The sequence below is a fragment of the Tachyglossus aculeatus genome, chromosome 9 (assembly GCF_015852505.1).
Source record: "Tachyglossus aculeatus isolate mTacAcu1 chromosome 9, mTacAcu1.pri, whole genome shotgun sequence".
Classification (NCBI taxonomy): Eukaryota; Metazoa; Chordata; class Mammalia; order Monotremata; family Tachyglossidae; genus Tachyglossus; species Tachyglossus aculeatus.
Genome location: NC_052074.1, coordinates 49,111,700 through 49,133,065, shown reverse-complemented (window position 1 = coordinate 49,133,065; position 21,366 = coordinate 49,111,700). Strand labels below are relative to the sequence as shown.

Below are 21,366 nucleotides of genomic sequence, written 5' to 3'. Positions count from 1 at the left end.
ATGAAGATGACAGGCCTTGAAATGAACAGAAGGCTTTCTCTCACTACAGAAATGGATGGAACACCGCTGCCAGACTCATATTTGAATCATAATTCTCTAGGCAGTGAAGTTTGCTTACAATCACTGAAGAAACACAGGCAGTATACCCTCACCTCTCTCTCTGGATGGTGTGAAGGTCCTTTTTCATGCTTTTGTTTCATCCCACATGGACTATTATGCCCTTTTTGCTGGCCTCCCAGTCCCTGCACGCACAATTAACAGACTTCAGCTGGTATGAAATGCTGTGGCTGAAATTCAGCCCAGTACAAGAAGGAGCATGCACATATCTACCTAGGGCAGGATCAGCGAGCCTAGTTGGTGTCAATTTCCATAGCAAAAATCAAGGAGTTGCTCTTACCGTCCTGCTACAGCTTTTCCAGATTCTTGAGTCACGCAATTTCCTGTACCTCTTTGCCCCTTAGTCTCCTACATGGAGTCAATCAACTAGTGGTAATTTCCTTATTTCATTATTTACTTACCGGAGCAACTGTTCACCATTTCAACCACTCACTGCCTTGGCAATCTGCCCAAAGATGGCAAGGGTGGGCATCTCTACTCGTACCAGTGTGGTAGGCCTTGCTGGCTTCACTGTTAATTTCCAAGTTTACTGTGCCATGGCACAGTCAAGCACACTTTAAGCAATATCATTTTGCCAAATTCCACTGAACCCCAACAGCGCAGATGTCACTGGTATTTTGAGTTTGCGCATTCTCCAACTGCCAACTATTACTACTTGGTCAGCCTTTTGCTGCACACGCAGTACTAATAATAATGAGGGTATTTGTTAAGTGCTTACTATGTGCAAAGCACTGTTCTAAGTACTACTACTACCACTCATAATAGTGATAATAGTATTTGGTAAGTGTTTACTATGTACCAAGCACTATACTGAGTGCTGGGGTAGATATAAGATAATCAATCCCTGTCCTACATGGGACTCAGAGTTTAAGGCAAAGGGAACACAGGTACTGAATCCTCATCTGACAGATGAGGAAACTGAGTTATTGACAAGGTAAGTGACTTGCCCACAGTCACACAGCAGGCAAATGGCAGATCCAGGATTAGAACCCAGGTTCCCTGCCTCCCCAGGCCTGTACTCTTTCCACTAGGCCATGCTACTACTTACATTATGTGCAAGTAGTGTTACTGTACTCAGATCAATTCTGTGGGAGTCTGATATTTTGTTAGCAATACTTTCTGGGTGCATTGGGTGTTTTCCAACTTTATTTTCAAACACGCTGGAGAAAAAACCATCCTTCATAGAATGAAGTCAAACAACAAATTAGCCTTTTCACATATTGGGACACATTTACCAAGTGGCTGAAACATGACATCAACATTTGGACATAAAATTTACATTGCCAATTTTTGAATAAGCCAAACGTCATATGTGCAGTCAAATGCTAACACTTTATCAACCAAACATCAAATGTTGGCCAGGAAACAAAAAATTGTGCATGCAAAAAAAATTGTTCAAACTCATGAACTTCTTCAAAACATTAACTTGCTATCTCTAGTAATACAATCAGAAGACTTACCTGGATCAGAAAAAAGACAACTTACCTTACTAAAATCAACAGTACTGTTTTCTCTGCTCACATCATTTTTATTTTCAACACAAGCTGGAGCAGACTGGGGGGAAACGATCTGACCTGCTAAAAAAATGATTGTTATTACAGAACACTAACAATTACTTACATGATTCTAAAGGAATTCAGTGAGATACAGTCTATAGTTAAACTATATTATGATGTATGTTATATGCAGAACTTATATGCCCTACAGAAGCATGAAACGGTCACTTCCAGATCAACAGACCTCTCGATAAAGTTGCCGTTAGATATGGGAGAATGTACTTGAAAATTTTCAGACCACAAATTCTGATCATCTTGACTTGAAATGAGTAACCAGCCTTCTCAAAGTCAAAATCAAGTAAAAACTTATTTCCTTTAAAAAGGAATACTTGGGGAAAAAATCCTTTAAGAATACTTTAAAATACAGTGTGTTAATCAACTGGACAGCTAAACTCAGGTTGGAGCATTCAAGAATGTAACACCTAAAATCAATTCAAAAATAATGAATAGCAAAGAATATATGAGAGGAATCTGTTTATTGGGTTAAAAATCAAACAAGCTAATACAGGGAAGAATGAAAATTTTAAAGTCCTAAAGAAATAAAGGGTGAAAATTGACTTTGCAAAAAGTTCCCAGAACATTTCCTTCTCCTAAACACAGGAAGGAAGATTTCCTTTGACCCTGGTATTTTGTGTCCACTTTAGAACTGAGTTTCATCAAGAAACCCCTCTACAAATAGTGAAGTGAACTAATATATTGATCATTAAATATGGTCTTCTGTTGGGTCATATTCAATTGCTCATTAAGTCAGGCATAATGACTGATTTAATTAATAATTTAATTGACTTAAAATAACTGATTTAATAATAATTCCTCATAGGCAGGAAGACACTGAATAGAAATATACAGATCAATGAATCACCTAGATTGTTCTGATATTCTATTAACATTACTGGAGAGATGAGTGATCACTAGTGTTATTAAAGAGGGGCTAATACTGTTGCTTGAACCTTTGCTTAATAATGGTCAGCCTCATGAATGAACGTTGTGAACTCAGGATTAGAGCCAGAAATGAGGCATGGAAAGGCTGTATCTAATTGCTTTTGGTTAATAGAGCTCCTTGAAAAATCATCAAATTCCAGAAAGTGGAGAATTCAGAATTAACATAAGCCAACTCCTTGGGGTTTGTTGGAAGTTTCACATCATGTCACTCATGCCCACTTTGACTTCATTCATATAATAATAATAGTAATAATAATAATTATGGTATTGGTTAAGTGCTTACTATATTCCAGGCACTGTACTAAGTGCTGGGGTGGATATTAGTAAATTAAATTAGACACAGTCCCTGTTCCATGTGGAGCTCAGAATCTCAATCTCCATTTTACAGATGAGGCAACTGAGGACAGAGAAGTGAAGTGACTTATCCAAGATTGCAAAGCAGACAAGTGGCAGAGCTGGGATTAGAACCCATGACTTTCTACCAGGCCAGTTCTCTGTCCACTATACCATACTGCTTCCCCAGTGAAGCCTAATGTCAAATAATGAGTCATAGCAGATGCCTTAAAGAGACTATTGAGGAAGGTGAATGAAGGATTTGTGAACTTGGAAAGATCAAGAAACACATCAGAAGTTAATGAAAGTTGCTGCTGCTTAATTAGCACAGCACTGCAGAGGATCATTTTTATAGCCACCCAGTATGGAATGGTCATTGATAAGCCTTTCAACTTAACCACTTGCTAGGATAAGAACTCTTCAAATATGAGACAGCTTTGAGACTATTGGTAAAGGTAAATCAATTAAAATCTTAAAGGCCAAAGAAAGAACCAAATAATGGAATTACTAATGCTTTTGAGAAGGTTATAGAGGAACTGCAGCTGCAGTTTGCTTATTTCCATTTGATATGTATAAAATGCCTACAGCATGCCAGTAAATCTTTACACTGAGGACACACTGGCTGAATAAAATGGTAAAATGCCATCAATGGCATCATTGTTTTGTTATCATTAAATATTGACTGAGCAATGGTTTGATTTTTATCCATCAGATTTCTTCTAGAAGCACACTAATTTATTGAATTGCAAAATAAAGACCAATGAGGTCCCAAATGCAAATGTATAGATTCTATGTGAATGCATAACAGCACTAAAATGTCCCATATCACTCTATATATAAAGAGGGAATTCCCAGTGTTCTAATCAGAACTATATGTGGATAACCCTCTCCTATAATTTCACACTGTGTGCTCATATGCCTCAGGGACTTTTTAAAAATCATTACAGAAAATGGTGGCATGCATTACGGAACACTCAACAAAATTCATGTACTCAGCCTCACCCTCTTTGAAATCTTGAAGGTGTAGCACCAGTTTCAGAGAGTCGCCAGAAATCAAAAGATTGAGAGGCCTCTAATCAAAAATGGCCCTGATACATTTTTTTTCCCCAAAGAGACTTTCAGAGGAATGGAACAGTTTAGTGAAGTGCCTTGCCCCTTCTTATAACTGTCCAAGACAAAGCGCCTGGCATAGCGCATCCTATGTATGAGTTGGGGAAGGGAAAGGCTGGGGGTCTGGAGACAACCAAGTTTTCTGCAAAGAGCGTTTTGGGAAAAATATCAAAAGACCTGAGTTTTGATTCACACTTTACATAGTTCACAAGACAGTTTAGGAAAGTCACTGATAGTTCTGGATCTCAATTTTCCCATCTGCAAAATGGGCATTAAAAATGTTAAGATGAAACATTTGATTCAAACCATAGCAATTGCTGCCTGGGAAAGATTGGACAGAGAAATTATTCTGCTTTTAAAATATTCAGCAAAAATAAATAAATGTTAGTCAAGTGTACACAGGCAAGGGAACTGACAAGGAAGGAATAAAAGGAAAGGAAAAATGGAAGAAAAGATTTTAAAAACTGCAAAACTGAAATGAAATAAAGAGTCTTCTATATGTTTCTCTTCAGTGTACTATGCCCCATACACTAACTCCAAGACTCTCTTCCCAGCAAGCATCTTAACTTTTGTCAATCTATCTCCAAAACACAATCATTCCATGGAGATCAAAATTACTATGGTCCGCTACCGTTATGGTACTGTGTCCATACTGTTCACGAAAATATTGTCCCTTAATGGTAGGGAATATTTTTAAAAGTTTGTGTCAGTACTGAATCTTCAAAATGCCCTGTTTTTTTACCCCTTGTTTTCCTCAGAACAATTACTAGAGCTTTTGCTTTCAAAGAACTAGAAAGAATTGGTCTTCTTGAGAGGACAGAAAAATGCTTAAAAGCATTTCTCCCTAAAATGTGTCATAAAGATTATGGTCAATTTTTTAATGCATTAGAAAAATAGCTAGAGCCCATTAGATGATTTCTCAAACTTAAAATGTAAAAACGGTTCTCATTCTCCCATTTCTAGCTGCAAGCGTGCTACTATGACTATGAGCTGTTCATTAGCAGCCATTCAATTCATCAATTTCAAAATTATCACTGTAATTTTAAAAGGGAAATCTTTATGCATTTTTGCCACTAACAAATGTCTTCAATCACCAGTTTCACATCATTTATCTTTTTTTATGAAAAAAATTGGGTGTTCTGAATATTCAGCTGCAAGTTCATTTTGGATAGGGAAGAAAAGGCAACCCATTCCATTCTAGAAGCTGTTATTTCTGTGATATCAAATTATCTGGAAACATTGTCTTGAAACTAATCTCTTTTAAGTCTGTTTTGAATGCATAACAATCTCATGCATAACAGAAAAGTATTAACTTTGAAGAATAGCTCAAACTATTCAGAACTCTATTAGCTGTACTATGCGTACACTCCTAGAAAATGAATATTGTTTTAAATACATAAATATGGAATTAAATATTTTAGTTATTTTTGTAGTATATGGATCTCATTTAGACATATCATCTCTGTCTAAAATTTCCAGAAATAATAATTTGACTGCAGGAGTACAAACATTTTGGAGGTAATCATTGTTAAACGCTGGATATAAACAGAAAGACTTTTACCAATCCTTTCTTATGGACAACTAAACATGGGATTGATGCATTCAACATGGCTTAGATACAGGATATGGGTTAAATGACATCTGAGTCTTTTTAGTCTTCATTTCTGTGATTAGGGCATATCCAAGTAAATATATACTTCTGCAGAGTGAGCATACAGAGCACTATTGTGGTAATTACATATATGGCCTATTTTTATTTCATTTTATTTCTTTTCACAATAATATCCAGATGAGTATCTTAATATCCTTCTAATGATAACTGCATCCCCACAAAATCTGAGTCTGGCAAAGCATAGAGATATTTGCTATTCTTAGTACAGGTACATGCTTTAAGGATAGAAAGTTAGAGTAAAATAATTATATTTGTTAAATGAAAGCGTGTGTAAAGAATAGTATTAAGATCTTTATAGAACTTAAAAATGATGTCCAAAACCAGTTCTTTTTTATTTCTAAAAGGGGGGTGGGGTGTGTGTGTGTGTGTGTGTGTGTGTGTGTGTGTGTGTGTGTGTGTGTTTTTGAGTGAAGGATAGGAGTGTCATGGTGGAAGACCAAAACATGTACATTAGCAATGATGCTTTTTTCAAATACACCTCTTTCAGAGATATGCCAGGAATAAGGGCTGTGTGGAAAAAGCTGTGAAAATTACCCATCTCAACCCAGGAAATTCTGTTGCCCCTTCTCGACTGTGAGCCCACTGTTGGGTAGGGACTGTCTCTATATGTTGCCAACTTGTACTTCCCAAGTGCTTAGTACAGTGCTCTGCACACGGTAAGCGCTCAATAAATACGATTGATATTGATTGATTGTTGCCCAACTACTAAGCTATGGCTATGCCCAACTGCTACATAAGAATATAAACACAGCAGTCAGGAGGAGGAGGAGTACAGGATGGGTCATGCCTAAGGTGACTACACTGCCCTGAGGTCGAGCAGGATGAGAGTCTGGTCTCCAGTATAGGTGGCCAAAAAGAAATAAGAAGGAACAAAGAGGGAAAACACACTTGAGAGTGAAGGAAGGCAGGGATGAAGAGTAAGGGTAGAGGAAGTTATGGAGACACAATAAAGGAGATGTGTGTGTGTGTGTGTGTGTGTGTGTGTGTGTGTGTGTGTGTGTGAGAGAGAGAGAGAGAGAGAGAGAGAGAGAGAGAGAGAGAGAGAGAGGGAGGGAAAAGCAGACAAGCAGAGGAAGAGATGGTAAGGGTAAAGAAGAGGGATAGCAAGAAGAAAAAGACACCGAGAGAAGACACAGAGAGAGAGGCGATGCAGAGAGAAGAAGGGAGACAGAGAGCCTCCTTACAGAGCCTTTCTCTTCCACCATCCTTCTCTACCACCTGGCTTCTTCTTCTTTTTCTTCGACCAACATCCTTGTTAACCAGCTCCAGAACAACTGGCCCCTCCCTGGCTTGGAAGAACCAGCTCTGCTGTGGTCAGGGCCAGCTACTTGCCACCACACTGGCCACAATCAATGCCCCCAACCAAGCTGGACAGTGACAGACTGTGAAGGTAACTGCTGCCACCCAGCCACTGGCCAGTCCTTCAGGACTATTCCTGGGCATTTATGGTACAGTCAGAGGTGTGTTCCTAGTACGGTCAGAGACATGTTTCTAGAGACCCCACTAAACTGCAAGCTTGCTGTGGTTAAGGTACATGTCTACCAATTCTGTTGTACTCTCCCAAGCACTTAGTTCAGTGCTCTGCACACATTACACATTCAGTAAATTTGATTGATTGATTGATGTCCCTGGTCATAAAGGAAATTCCCATGAACAGTCTAAGGGAAGACTATTTGTCAGTCAATTATATTTATTGAGCACTTACTGTGTGCAGAGCACTACAGTATATGCTTGGAAGAATACAATTTAACAATGTACAGATACATTCCCTCCCAACAATGAGCTTTTCTGTTGTGCTACTACCAGGTCAAAAGCCATCCTCTTCCAAAGCAGAGCCCTAGTAGAACCAACCTAAGGCCTTTCAAGTGGCATATATCCCCAAAGCAGGGGTACCCCATCTATTTGCAAATATCTGATAACCTCAGCTTTGCCACACATGCACCCAAATATAACTGGCATAGTCCTGATAGTGGTAGTTACTAGTGTTATGTTTCTGCCATTTTCCGAATTCAGAATCATTATTCAGATCTGCACTGGCTACAAGGATAATCTGAGGTTGGAATATTTGTTAGTTTCATGTTTAATTATGCACAACAAATAACAATCACATAGTGATAAAAAAGCACACTAGTAGTTGTTGATACTTATTATTCCAATCAGGAAAGGAAAATAGCTGATCCAGTTCTGCAATATTCAGTCAGACTCTATCAGTCATCACAATTGTGCAAAAAAAATGGAATGCCATTTTAAAGATGCTGTAAACATAGAATCAACTTTCCAAAGAAATTATTTTCTGAACTGGATCAAGTGTGAAACACATTGTTTTCTAGTGTCTGTTTCGCTGAATACTGACCACCAGAGGGAATGAAAAATTGCCCAGTGAGACGTCTCTACTGTTTGCTCCCTTGCCGTAATTGTACACAAGAAGGAAACTGGGATGAAGACATGGATGTGCATTAGAATAAACCTGGAGCCCAAGCAGGATAGGTTGTTACACTACCTCAGTAACCTTCAACGAGCATTTAGAGAACCCAAAAGGTAGGAGATGAGGGAGGTACAGAGATGAGATGAGCCTGTTAGAGACAGACACAAGACAGAGCAAAATAAAGAAATATAAAGATGAATGACAACGTTATATACATGTGTACTATACATTTACTCATGGAAACAGGAAACATGGAGAAAGAAAGACTAAGTATCAGGGGGAAATGCCTACTATGCAGACTTTATTCCAATAATATGAAAAGGATGTAAGTAATAAACCTTGAGAAAAATTAGTAAGACTGAAAATATTAACATAATTCAAGGAACAGTTCATTCAACGTCATACTGCTAAATTATTCCTCTTGATTATGATCCAGCCTTGTGATTACAGAATGAAAGCCTCTATATCTACCTAACCTTAGAGAACAGATGATAAATCCTCTGAATAAACTGGGCTTCACTTGTTCAACGGCTCCTACTGAAGACATGGCCTAGTCATATGGAGTTTTATTAAATGTATAGAAAACATTATCACCAGTCAAAAGAGCTTCATTTTTCAGGCACACAGAGATTCTGATCACCTGTTTAAATCTTTTAACAATGTCCATATTTTGTCAACCGCAAGACAGTGCCATTCGAAGAGAAGGCTTTTAATGACCAAATTCTCATAATGTAGGAAGTGAATTTACAAACCCAGGAAAAGTGCTTACATTTAAACCTAAAATGACTTTCTATAGCTCTAAATAGATAAAACAAATGATAGAGTTGATTTGGATTGTTATGCTGTTTACATCATGGACTTGCGGGCCCTGGGCAAACTTTCTGATACATAAGAGAAGCCAAATAATTAAATGTTAGACCTGAGAACTCAGAGGAGAGAAGAGAGGGAGAAGACATCCTGAAGGAGGCAAGAAGAGAACTAAGTTATTTTTCGGGAACGGAGAAGCAGGGGAAAGTAGGGATGCAGAAAGGATATGGTGATAGTGAAGTTCTTTGGGCATAAGCAAAGGGGAAAATCATTTCAAAGAGATTTGAAATATTTACAATCCAAACTCCACATCTTTTAAGGAGCAAAACAATTAGATTTTTCAGTACTCTTAAATGTACACTTTCTTTACAGGTTGTTGATTAAAAGAAGCCCTCAAAAAGGGCAAAGACTTATTCTGTTTCAGGAAATGATCTTGGTTGTAAGGCATTCTTCAGATAGTCTTTATAAATTTGTTTTGGGCACCTTTCCCCAATATCCTTTCCAGAGCCCCCAATGTCAAAGTCGATATTATTTTTGCATCATTTTTTGCTGTTATTATGCCAAATGTAACTGTCACTTTTTATTGGAACATCAGAATCAGGCATCTAATTCTCACAGTTTTGATGCTTAATGAAAAGTGAAAGTTAAACACAGCATGGTAGCATTTAAAATGCATGCTAAATCCATAGCACTCTGACATCTTAGCCCTGTAGAGAATGTGCCGAAAACAAAGGAAAATTGTACAAAACATAAAGCAAATGGATTTTGAGTTTGGATTGACAAAAATCTCACACATCGCTAAACGGATATAAACACCAAGTAAACTAGAAAGCTTGTGGTTCCAACTACAACCATTCTGAGAGACCAGTCCAAAAGTCTGGAGCCAAGCAGGAGGCTGTTACAGAAGGATAGAGCTCAAACCCCAGTTTCTGGCATTCCGCTGCTGGACCAGGGCCAGGCCCAGGGGTGCAAGTGGGTGGAAAGAAGGAGGAAGAGAAGGAGGGAAGTCAGGACTGGGGACAGGACACTAGGTTCATTGGACCATTAGTTTGAGCCATCAGGGCACTTGCTTACATTCTTACTTGCCTCTCTTTTAGCCATCTCTTGAGAAATGGAAGGAGAACAGCTTCCATTGCTTGGACGTGTTGGCATGCCAGTGGGTGTGGACAAAGGAAGGTCTCAAAAGGGAAAATGAGATCTGTTCACCCAATAACTTGAATGGAAGGAACGACAATATCTATGGAAAAAGTGACTTAGAACAAGGTTTAGCAGATTTTTTAAATGTTATTAGTTTGAGGCTAGAGAGAAAGAAGTGACTTATGTTGCCAATTTGTACTTCCCAAGCGCTTAGTACAGTGCTCTGCACATAGTAAGCGCTCAATAAATACGATTGATGATGATGATGATGACTTTACTCACTGGAACAGTCATATTTCTCTAACTGCTCCTAAATTACTAAAAACAAAATCCATCTCTCCAAACTCAGGCACTATCTATAATACTATCACAAGTAAGGCTAATGATAATACTACCACTGTAAGGCTGTAAGCAACCACTTGCTTTCTTATACAGAGTATTGATCAAAAATAATACATTTTGAATAATAATATTAGTAGTAGTAATTAGTAGTAGTAATTAGTAGTAATAATAAATGTACTAAAAATAATAAATAGTAGTCAGGGTTTTAATCAGCAGGGAATTGGAAGACCTAACAACAGGCCTTTAGAATGCCTTTAGAGTGCCTTTATTCTATAATTAGTGATATTTTCCTGGGGAAAATATAAATTTCACATACATAATAGTGAAATCACTCGGTATGATAAAGCAGAGTCCTATGTAGGTAGTGGATCATTTTTCTGAAAAAAAAAATTCAGTACATATCTCCCCACTTCTCAGAAACCTCCACTGGTTGCCCATCCACATCAGCAACAGTGGTTTTAAGGCATTCAATCAGCTCTCTCCCTCCTACCTAACCTTGCTGAGTATCTCCTACTACAATCCAACCCATACACTCTGCTCCTCCTCTAACACTAACCTACTCTGTACCTAGATCTCATCTATTCCACCACTGACCCCTCGCCCACCTTGTCTCTCTGGCCAGGAACTCCTCTCCTTTCATATGCAACTGACCACTACTTGCCCCACTTTCAAAACTCCTAAAATCACATCTTCTCCAAGAGACCTTCCCAGACTAAGCTCTTTATTTCCCCTATTTACCCAACCCTCTGCATCAACTCTGACCTTTGATTCTCACTCCAGCCCCGCATTATGTAAATGTTCTTGTACTTGACTATTTCCCCTATCCCTAATCTATGTTAATGTGTATTTTCCCCTGTAGACTATAAAATCTTTGGGGGCAGGGATTATGTCTCCCAACTCTGTTGTATTATACTTTCCCAAATGCTTAGTTCAGTGCTCTGTACACAGTAAGCACTCAAATATACTGATTGACAGTGGATCAATGGGTACCTATCTTTAGAAAAACAGAGAAGCAGCATGGCTCAGTGGAAAGAGCATGGGCTTGGGAGTCAGAGGTCGTAGGTTCTAATCCCGGCTCTGCCACTTATCAGCTGTGTGACTGGGCAAGTCACTTAACTTCTCTGTGCCTCAGTTACCTCATCTGGAAAACGGGGATTAAGACTATGAGCCCTGTGTGGGACAATCTGATTAATCTACCCAGCACTTAGAACAGTGCTTGGTACATAGTAAGAGCTTAACAAATACCAAAATTATTATTACTATTATTATTATTTCTGAGAGTAAAATTTAAATGCCACTCTAGTGAACCAGCTTGGCCTAGTGGGTAGAGAATGGCCAGAGAGTCAGGAGGAACTGGGTTCTAATGCCAGCTCTGCCCCTTGTATGCTGTGTGACCTTGGACAAGTCACTTCATTTCTCTGGGCCTCAGTTACCTCATCTGTAAAATGGGGGTTAAGATGATGAGCCCCATGTGGAACAGGGGCTGTGTCCAACCAAATTTGCTTGCATCCCCCCAGTGCTTAGTATGGTGCTTGGTACACAGCACATAAATACCACCATCATAATAATAATAATAATTATTATTATTATATCTACATATCTGTATCTGTATGCTGAAAATGCCTCCAGTTCTATCAAAGGAGCTTTTGAGGATGGTGAATATCCAAGGGAAACCCATAAAAATCTCTTCTGAATATTTGTGGATACTACAACTTGGGCAGTTTGAAAGATAGCAATGGCAACAGATTAGAGAACATGGCACAGGCCTGTCTGATATCTTTGCAATCCATCCAATGGCAAGGCACTGAATCACTTCACTGTCTTGCAGACACACAGGAAATTTGCTTTAGTATGTTGCTGAATTTAGGAGTCTGATTGAACACACCAACTGACTTAAGTAAAAGGAAAAAATCTCTTGGAAAATTATGCCCACCCACACTCACCCACCAGGCTCTAGTTCTACTACTATAGTTAATAACAAGCCATAGTAAAGGAATCCGTGTCAAACAGGATGACTCTTAGCATTGCTGGAAAGGTTGTAGGATGGTGAATGGAGGTAGCATCCTTAAGTACCTGCTGAGGAGTGAATTGAGTAGGTAGTTGCAAAAATGAACAAAGAACCAAAGAAAGTCATGAAGGCATGCTGCAGCCTGACAGAAAGAATGGTACTTAAATACAGCCAGTTCTGCTATCATGCATGTTTTCTTAGCATCTTTTGAATAGAATTTTACTGTAGAATTAAGGATCGTTCTTTCATAAAGTGACCTGTCTGGATACAACATGATGCTGTGTCAAAAGAAACAGTTTAGTGTGTGGGCACAGTGTTGGACACAGTGTGAATCCAATATAAATTTTCAGGAATGCGAACTTGTTTGGGGATTCAACCTCTGCAATTATGACAGAACTGACTGCTGAAGTGAAAGTAGCAGGGTATTGGCCCTGTCCAAGCTGCAATAGCCATAGGCTCAGCATACAGGGCACTTGGCTGTTAGCTGCATGATGGAATATATATGGAGAAAAATTTGTGTATGACATGCACTGGTCTTTTCAGCCTCACATTCAACAACATCACCTTTCAGTATAAAGAACAGGACTAGGCATGGAAAGAATCCACCAACAAGGTTCCAAACTAGTGTCCTATTTCCCAAGTACTTTATAAATAAAATCTGCACACTGCTCAACAGGGAATCAAAAGGATTGGCACAAATCGAATCCAGATTTCATTAGTTGGGGAGAAGGGGGCAGAAGGTGGCAATCAAGGATCCCAAGCACACACAAAGGAGAGAGCATCTCTTCCCTTTGTTGAAAATGTCCAGATCTTGGTTCCACACCTTTCCTCTTCCCCCATGAGTCAGTGTACCGAGCAAAGCTTGTGACTCTGACATTGATAGTGCTAATCTTTGCCCTGAGAACACCTTCATTTAGTGAGGTAGTGTGGGACTACAGGGGAAACAACACCGGAGGTGGTAGAAATGGAGCCAAGAGGAGCCTGTATTGGAGATGGGGATTAATAAGACCCCTTCTTCCAAGGCACTCCAGCCAATGTGCCACTAGGGATCTTTGAAACTCATGCTCTTTTCTACAGGTCCTCAATAAATAAGAATTTGTTAGACATGAAGTACATTTGTATTGAATCATAAAAGGTTAGCTGGGAACCTGGAAAACTCCTTCGACTGTATTCAAGATTTTGTTCTCTGTAGCCTAGTGTCTGGGTTCAAATTCTCATGGTCAGCACAATCTGCAGACCAGTGAAAACACCCCATCCACATTACTGAAACAATTAAAAATTCCTTGAGAAATTTTTGCCTAGACTGAAATAGAGTGAAGAGACTCTTACCATTTTTGTCCATGGAATTTGGTTCTGACTGCTTCTTGCCAATATCTGCAAAGGAACGAACGATTGGGATCCTGTTGCTGAGTTTTTTCTGGTTCTGATGGTGATGTTGCTTCAGTAAAGCCTCATGTACCCTGTGACGGACATCTTCACTGAGCTGTCCTGAGCTCACTTGTTGATCAAGAATCATATCTACAAAGCAAAGACAACATCGCTCTAAGAAATTTAGCTTAGGACATTAGCCCATCCTTTAGCCAACAGAGGGTATTGGCAATTAAAGCAAATCATCAGTCATCAAAGTCAGTTAAGAAACAGCACCAAATATCTAATATTAAATCACCACCAACCTGGAGTCGAACAAAACAATCACTGAATTCTATCCCTCCACTGGTTCCCACTTAACTGTTGCCCTAACTCCAGTGCAGTTTTTCTGCAATAGATTTTTGTCGACATTAAAATTTTGGTTTTTGACAAGGTCTATAAAATGTTCTTTTCTTAGACCAGTGGCTTTTTTTTCATAGTTTTATCTTGACATCACATAAATAACTCATTTATCTCTTGGTAGCACCAAGGAAGCTTATTCCTTCTGTGATGTTTTTAGGCATGTTGCTGGGGATGGGGCCAGGTTCTTCCCTTCATAAGTGGGCACTGTCTCCCAGCTATAAGTTCTGTAGTATGGTGCCTGTTTCTCTGCTCATGATGCACCTGGAACCAGGGCTGCTGTCTCAGACTCCTGTGTCTGCTAGTGTAGCAGAGAATGATTAGTCGACCAACTCTATTATACTGTAATCTCCCAAGCACTTGGTACAATGCTCTGGCCACAGTAAGTGCTCAGTAAATATGAATGATTGATTGAATGGATGCCCAGGAAGGCAAGTGATTGCCTCTCTTTATTGCCGTATTGTACTTTCCAAGAGCTTAGTACAGTGCTCTGCACACAGTAGTGCTCAGTAAATATGATTGAGTGAATAGATGAAGCGAGACTGGCAGGCTCCTGAGGCAATCTGAGGAGGAGGAGGGAATGCAATAGGTAACCCAAGACCATTCAGGGCTCCCGGAAATGAGCAACAGCCCTGGCACTCTCATAAAATACCAGATGGGAGTCCATGAGGGCCACACTGATATATATGCTGAGCTTCCCAATGCCAGAATCAGTGTCATGGTAAAGACCTCCACGTGCTAGAAATCTGAAGGTGTTGTCCCTTAGACACCAGAACGTATGATTAATATTTGTGTCTCACTGACTGGCAATTCTCCTTTAATTAATATTTTTTGTATGCCAAGAGTAAAGGACATGTGAACAATTTAGGTTGGACAGCCTTCCTCCAAATATTCAGCAACATTTACACTAACACGCTTTTACCCTCCAATGTTTACTGAAAGATAATAATTAATAATTATGGTATCTCTTAAGCACTTACTATGTGCCAAGCACTGCTCTAAGCATCGGGGTGGATAAAAGGTAATCAAGTTGTCCCACATGGGGCTCACAGTCTTAATCCCCATTTTACAGATGAGGTAACAGGCACAGATAAGTTAAGCGACTAGCCCAAGGTCACAGAGCAGACAAGTGGCAGAGCCAGGATTAGAACTCATGTCCTCTGACTCTCAAGCCCATGCTATTGCCACTAGGCCATGCTGCTTCTCAATGCCTACTGAATACCTACCTTGGCCAGATTACCACATTTGGTCCTAGAGAATATACAAAAGGAGTAAAAATCCCGATCCTTATCGTCAAGGAGTTTATAATCCATGCCAATAATCATCCCTGCCCCTTCTGTTCTAGCCCTGCTTCCAGACCTGATTTTATATCTAAATAAATACCCTCTGTACTCAATCAATCAATCAATCAATCGTATTTATTGAGCGCTTACTATGTGCAGAGCACTGTACTAAGCGCTTGGGAAGTACAAATTGGCATCAAAGCTGGTACTCGCACCAAAGCTGTCCAAAAAACATACTTGCATCTTTTTTTTTTAACCCTGGTTGTATTACATCAGTTTTAGTGAACAAAATAATGTATGCTTCATCTTAAGTGGGAAGACATGGTCACTCAGCTACACACACACACTCACCAAAGCATTGTTCCCAAGTTGCAGCAAGCAGAGGGTAAGAAGCAAAGCTTCAGGCTTCGCTGCTGCCACGGTTGCTTTGACATTTTCAATTCTTCCACCTACTCCTATCGTATCAAGTCTTCTTGGTTAATTTCAGCTAAGCATCATCTCCAAGCCAATCAGAGACTGGAAACCAGGGAATGTGGAGGCCTATTTAATTTTTATGCTTACTTAGAAGGGGGTTATCAGGAAATCAAATAGTCAAAGAACTGGTTTACACTTTTCTCTAAATGCTTTCTAGGACAATACCTTCGGGCATCCTCTCTTCAGCAAATAGATCCAGCAGAAAGAACATGGCATTAGTCTCAGATCTGTCTGCTGGATGACTTTGGGGAAGTCATTTTATTGTGCCTCAGTTTACTGATCTGAAAAATGGAGATGATAATACCTGCTTCTCTATCTCAAAGGGATGCTGTGTGATTAAGATGAGATCACTGATGTGAAAGCATTTTGGAAAAATAAAAGCCCTCTGCCAAAAAACAAGGCATTACTATGATGCAAGTAGTCACAGCTGTTAACTCAGTAGGAATCATATCCACTTTAAAAGATTCCCATTTCCTGGATGGGATTGAAGGTTTTAAAAAAAATCCAATCCAAAGTCCCTCTTTCCCCCTCCTTTCATAGCATTACAATGTTTCACTATCCCAGGCAAGATTCCCGCTGCTGGTCATCAGATAAAACACTACCAGAGTGATAGGCTTTCATTGACCAGAGCAAAAATATCTGGATAATAATAATAATAATAATAATAATAATAATAATAATAATAATAATGGTATTTGTTAAGTGTTTGTGTGCCAGGCAATGTACTAAGTGCTGGGGTTGATTCAAGCAAATCGGGTTGGACACAGTCCCTGTCCATGTGGGGCTCACAGTCTCAGTATATATTCCTCCTCAAAACGATATTCCTGGAATTTATCTACATCAACAGTAATTATGAAATGCCTGATAGGTACAAAGAACTGAATTAGACAGTTGGAGGGCAAACAGAAAATGGAACCAGTGTGGCCTAGTGGAAAAAGTACAGGGCTAGAAATCAAGAGGCCGGGTTCCATTCAGGCACTGCCATTTGCCTGCTGTTTAATTCCTCTGTCTACATTTCTTCATCCGTAAAATGGAGAGTAAATACTAGTTTTCCTTCTTCAACTGTGAGCCCCATATGGGACAGGGCCTCTGTTTGATCTGACTGTCTTGTGGCTCAGTGTAAAGAGCCCGGGCTTTGGAGTGAGAGGTCATGGGTTCGAATTCTGGCTCTGCCAGGTCTGCTGTGTGACCTTGGGCAAGTCACTTAACTTCTCTGAGCCTCAGTTACCTCATCTGTAAAATGTGGATTGAGACTGTGAGCCCCTCATAGGACAACTTGATCACCTTGTATCCCCCCCACCCCGGCGCTTAGAACAGTGCTCTGCACATAGTAAGTGCTTAACAAATGCCATCATTATTATCATTATCTTATCTAAACCAGCTTAGCACAGTGCTTAGCACAGAGTGTGCTTAATAAATGCTATTACTTCAAACAATGGTATTTACTGAGTGTTTACTGTGGGCACGGCACTGTACTAAGCACTTGGGAGAGTTCAGGACAACTGGGTTGGTAGGCATGTTCTCTTCCCACCAGGAGCTTACAGTCTAAAGGGAGCAACAGATGTTAAAATAAATTATAACAATAAAGTATTATTTTTATAAGAAGCTTTAGTTGCCCTGGTTACTCTCCAATTTACTATCTGGAGACAGCACATGCCAAGATCAAAATGTGCATACATGTAATTCAATTCCTATAAAGAGCCCCCACACACACACACGCTTTTCCACAGGCAACTAGAGAACCAATTGGAGCAGTGTAGTCATAACAGGCTGTAAGGCAGTAGGTTCACAACAAAAGGAAGCACATTTTCACACAACCGGTGTTGACATATGGAATTCATTACCAGAGGAAATTCCAAGCCCAAAATATTAAGAATTTCAAGAAAGGTTTGGATAAATTCCTGGAATGTATCGCTATGGGCACCAGGCTTTCTCGTGTCACTGCTGGTGACACAGTATTGGTACTTAATAAACTCTTACTATGTGCCAAGCACCATTCTAAGCACTGGGATAGATACAAGTCAATCAGATGGAATACAGTCGCGATACCACTTGGAGTTCACAGTCCAATTAGGAGGAAGGACATGTATTGAATCCCCATTTTACAGGTGAGGCAACTGGGCCCAAGAGAAGTTAAGTGACTTGCTCAAGGTCACACAGCAGGCAACTGTCAGAGCCAGGATTAGAACCCAGGTCCTCTTTACTCCCAAGCTCATGCTCTTTACACTAGGTAATGCTGCTTCTCTTCTTCTCTGTTGGTTGAGGTGAAACATTAGCCCCTCTCCCTTTGGAGTCACCCTTGCACTTGGATCTGTACCCCCTAAGCACCTGACTGACATTCACCCCACCCTCAGCCCCACAGCACTTATGTACATATCCATAATTTATTTTAATCTCCGTCTCCCCCATAGACTCTGAGATCTGAGAATACAACAGAGTACTCTGCATTATACTCTTCCAAGTGCTTTGTACAATGATCTGCACACAGTAAGCACTCAGTAAATACCATTGATTGACTGACCAGTTTTCAGAGCTGCCTTGTTTAAGAAGGATTATGTAGAGGGGTAAGGAGATATCTTAGTGATAGATGGTCACTGTCAGTGGTGGTTTTGCATAGTTATCCACTCTCACTCTCTGGTCCAGCCCGCGAGGTCAGTAACCGGCATCATGAACAAATAGAGAATTCAAGAGTCCTGAACTAAACCAAACCCTAATGCCCACCTGGGACAAACCCCACCCAGGGCTACCCTGGATCCATCCAGAACAATGACCCTGGGATTCTGCCTAACTGCCCAGCTTCAGACATGGTTTCAGGTGAAAGTCATTTTGTTGCTATATCCTATTTTCCATGTGAGGGGCTTTAACATTTCAGCTGTATCACAGAGACCAGATGACAGGGGGAAAAGATCACAGATGTTAAATGTTTAGATTTGCTCCAAGTGTTTGAGATTTGCCTAGTTACCATAATAATGTGCATAAAAAAGGAAGGCAAACATAAAACATTCTATTTGCAAAATCAATTTGCTTCTGCTTGGATAGGAACACTGTCCTATTGATTGAAAACTCCCTGAAAACTAGAAACAAAGGAAGGTGATGACCAAAAATGGGCTCTACATAGCTGTGGAGAAGAAAATACCAGGTAAAATTTGATTTGACATTTTCATTAATCATCAGGAAGAGGGAGAAAATCACATATTAATGACCAGAAATCATACATTTGCAGATGCTAAGAATAGCAATAAAGATGAAAACAATCAGATGACGTCAGTCACATGGGTTAAAAAAAAGTTTAAATTAGATACAACTACTGGCGGGGATTGGGAGGGTCAGGGAGTAGAAGCAAATTAGCCAGAGGGTGGGAGGAAGGGGAGAATAACTCAAACCTTTCATTTCAATTCTGGAGAGCATTTTTGATTAAATGGACCCAATCTCTCGCTACATTAACCATCAGTGTGACATTACACAGAAAATGCTAGCGTTTTTTTGGACTGCATCCTACTGATTTCCTCTCCCTGACAAGGTCATGTTCAATGTGAAGTGCTTCTACACCAAAAGGAGGCTGCCTAATTAGAAGTGCAGGAAAGAGTGTCTAGGCATATTGGGAAATTGAGGCTTTGATCTGTAAAGACAGATTAGAGGACCTAACTGCTTTTGTTTCAGTAACAACAATCATGGATGTTTACTGGCCACCTTCGAATAAAGCACCTAAGAGAAGATAATCAATTCCCTTGCATCGAAGAGAGGAAATAATTTGATAATCGAAGGAAAGTGAGGCATGAGAAGGGAAAAGCTTAGCGACAGTACTAACCAATACGATGAATATCAAAATAAACACTCTTCACAGATGTTCTCATATCCTTCTGTCACTGGCTGAAATATGGGTCTGAATCTTAGAACTTACCATAGAGGCATTTATGGTTCCATATTCTTCTCAATAAAGATAAATCAACGCACATATGTCCGACAGATAGCAGGTGCTCATTAAACACCAATATGTTAGGTTCAAAAAGTGGCCACCACAACCTGACATTGAGTCTTTTAGCTGGTTCGGGTGCTACCTTGTAACGCAATCTGTTGGATGACTAACAGAGTTTGGAGCATATAAGGCCACTGGAACAAATTTCAGCTACCCTATTGTGCTTCCCTACAAAATTACAGTGTTCTACAAGCACTGCGATTATTATTCTTTCAATCTAATGCACTCTTTATGAAGGCCTTATAATTAGGTTAAACTCAACATTTCCATATCTGATCCAATGCTTTTTCCCCTGAAATTAGACACTGTTTCATTTGGCATCTTCAGAATTTTTAAACATTCTTACCTTCAGCTGTACAATAGGCAGGGAGCTCAGCCCTAAAAAGATAGTATTTATATCTATCTGTATCTATCTACAAAACCAATCCAGAGTTTTATAATTTAGGTGCCCGCCTAAAATGCAGGCTTTTGTTCTAGTGACCTTATATGCTCCCAACTCTGTTAGTCATCCAACGATTGCATTACAAGGTAGCACCCAAACCAGCGAAATGACTCAATGTCAAGTCGTGATGGCCACTGTTGGAACCTAACATTTTGGGGCTTAATGAGCACTAGCTAACTGTCGCACTTATGTGCATTAATTATATTGAGAAGACTATGGAACCATGAATGCCTCTGGTGAGTTCTAAGATTCAGACTCATTTTTCAGCCAGTGACAGACACAGACACACACACATGAAGCTACGTACTTCTACAAACAGCTGCTTTTGTTTCCAATGATGACTTCTAGAATCTTTCTGACATACTCTCACATAAAGTCATTTTATAGAGATGATACACTCCATTCTGATTAAATGCATTTTTATGATATATGTTTGAAGGATAACATGAGTAGGGCTTCTGATTGGACTCAGCAGACCTCGTTATTGAAGAAGCCACTCCTGGACATATATCATCGAAAGAGATGAGTACTGCAGTGTGACACAAGGTTTCCCAAGAAGACAAGCCTTGCATTATATGAGAACTCCCTGTACTTAATGAGTACTGCCTATGGGAGAAAAAAATGGGTGCTAAGCAATGAAGTGGACACGATATTCAGGTTGGACCAGTCCCTGTCCCACACAGAGCTCCCAATCTAAGAGGTGGGTGAGCAGGATCTTGCCCTTTTCTACTGCTGAGTAAACTGAGGCTTAAGAAGCTAAGTGATTTGCTAGAGGTCTCTCAGCAGGCCAATGTAGAGCTGAAACTAGAACCTGGGCCTCCTGATTCACAGTTTCATGCTCCTTCCACTAAACAGTTTGCATTTCCCCCAGTACATTACTCTATACTTTGTACTATTAAACAGATCTATTCCTGGCCAGCTATTTATACTTTCCCATCTGCTCAAGCATTCCAAATTTGAGTTAACATTGCAATA

At 39.8% G+C, this 21,366-nt stretch overlaps 1 protein-coding gene across 5 annotated transcripts in view; it reads right to left on the bottom strand.

The window, feature by feature from the left end:
- SLC4A10 (solute carrier family 4 member 10) overlaps nt 1-21,366 on the bottom strand; it is a 223,203-nt gene that overhangs the window by 66,693 nt on the left and 135,144 nt on the right. For 4 of the 5 annotated variants that reach the window (XM_038750972.1, XM_038750973.1, XM_038750974.1 and 1 more), the window contains 3 exons: nt 13,779-13,967; nt 1,603-1,694; nt 153-242 (listed from right to left, as the gene is read on the bottom strand). In XM_038750972.1, coding sequence (XP_038606900.1) covers nt 153-242; nt 1,603-1,694; nt 13,779-13,967 — 371 coding nt within the window. The remainder of the gene's footprint in view (nt 1-152; nt 243-1,602; nt 1,695-13,778; nt 13,968-21,366) is intronic. The other variant, XM_038750971.1, reaches the window with a different exon arrangement.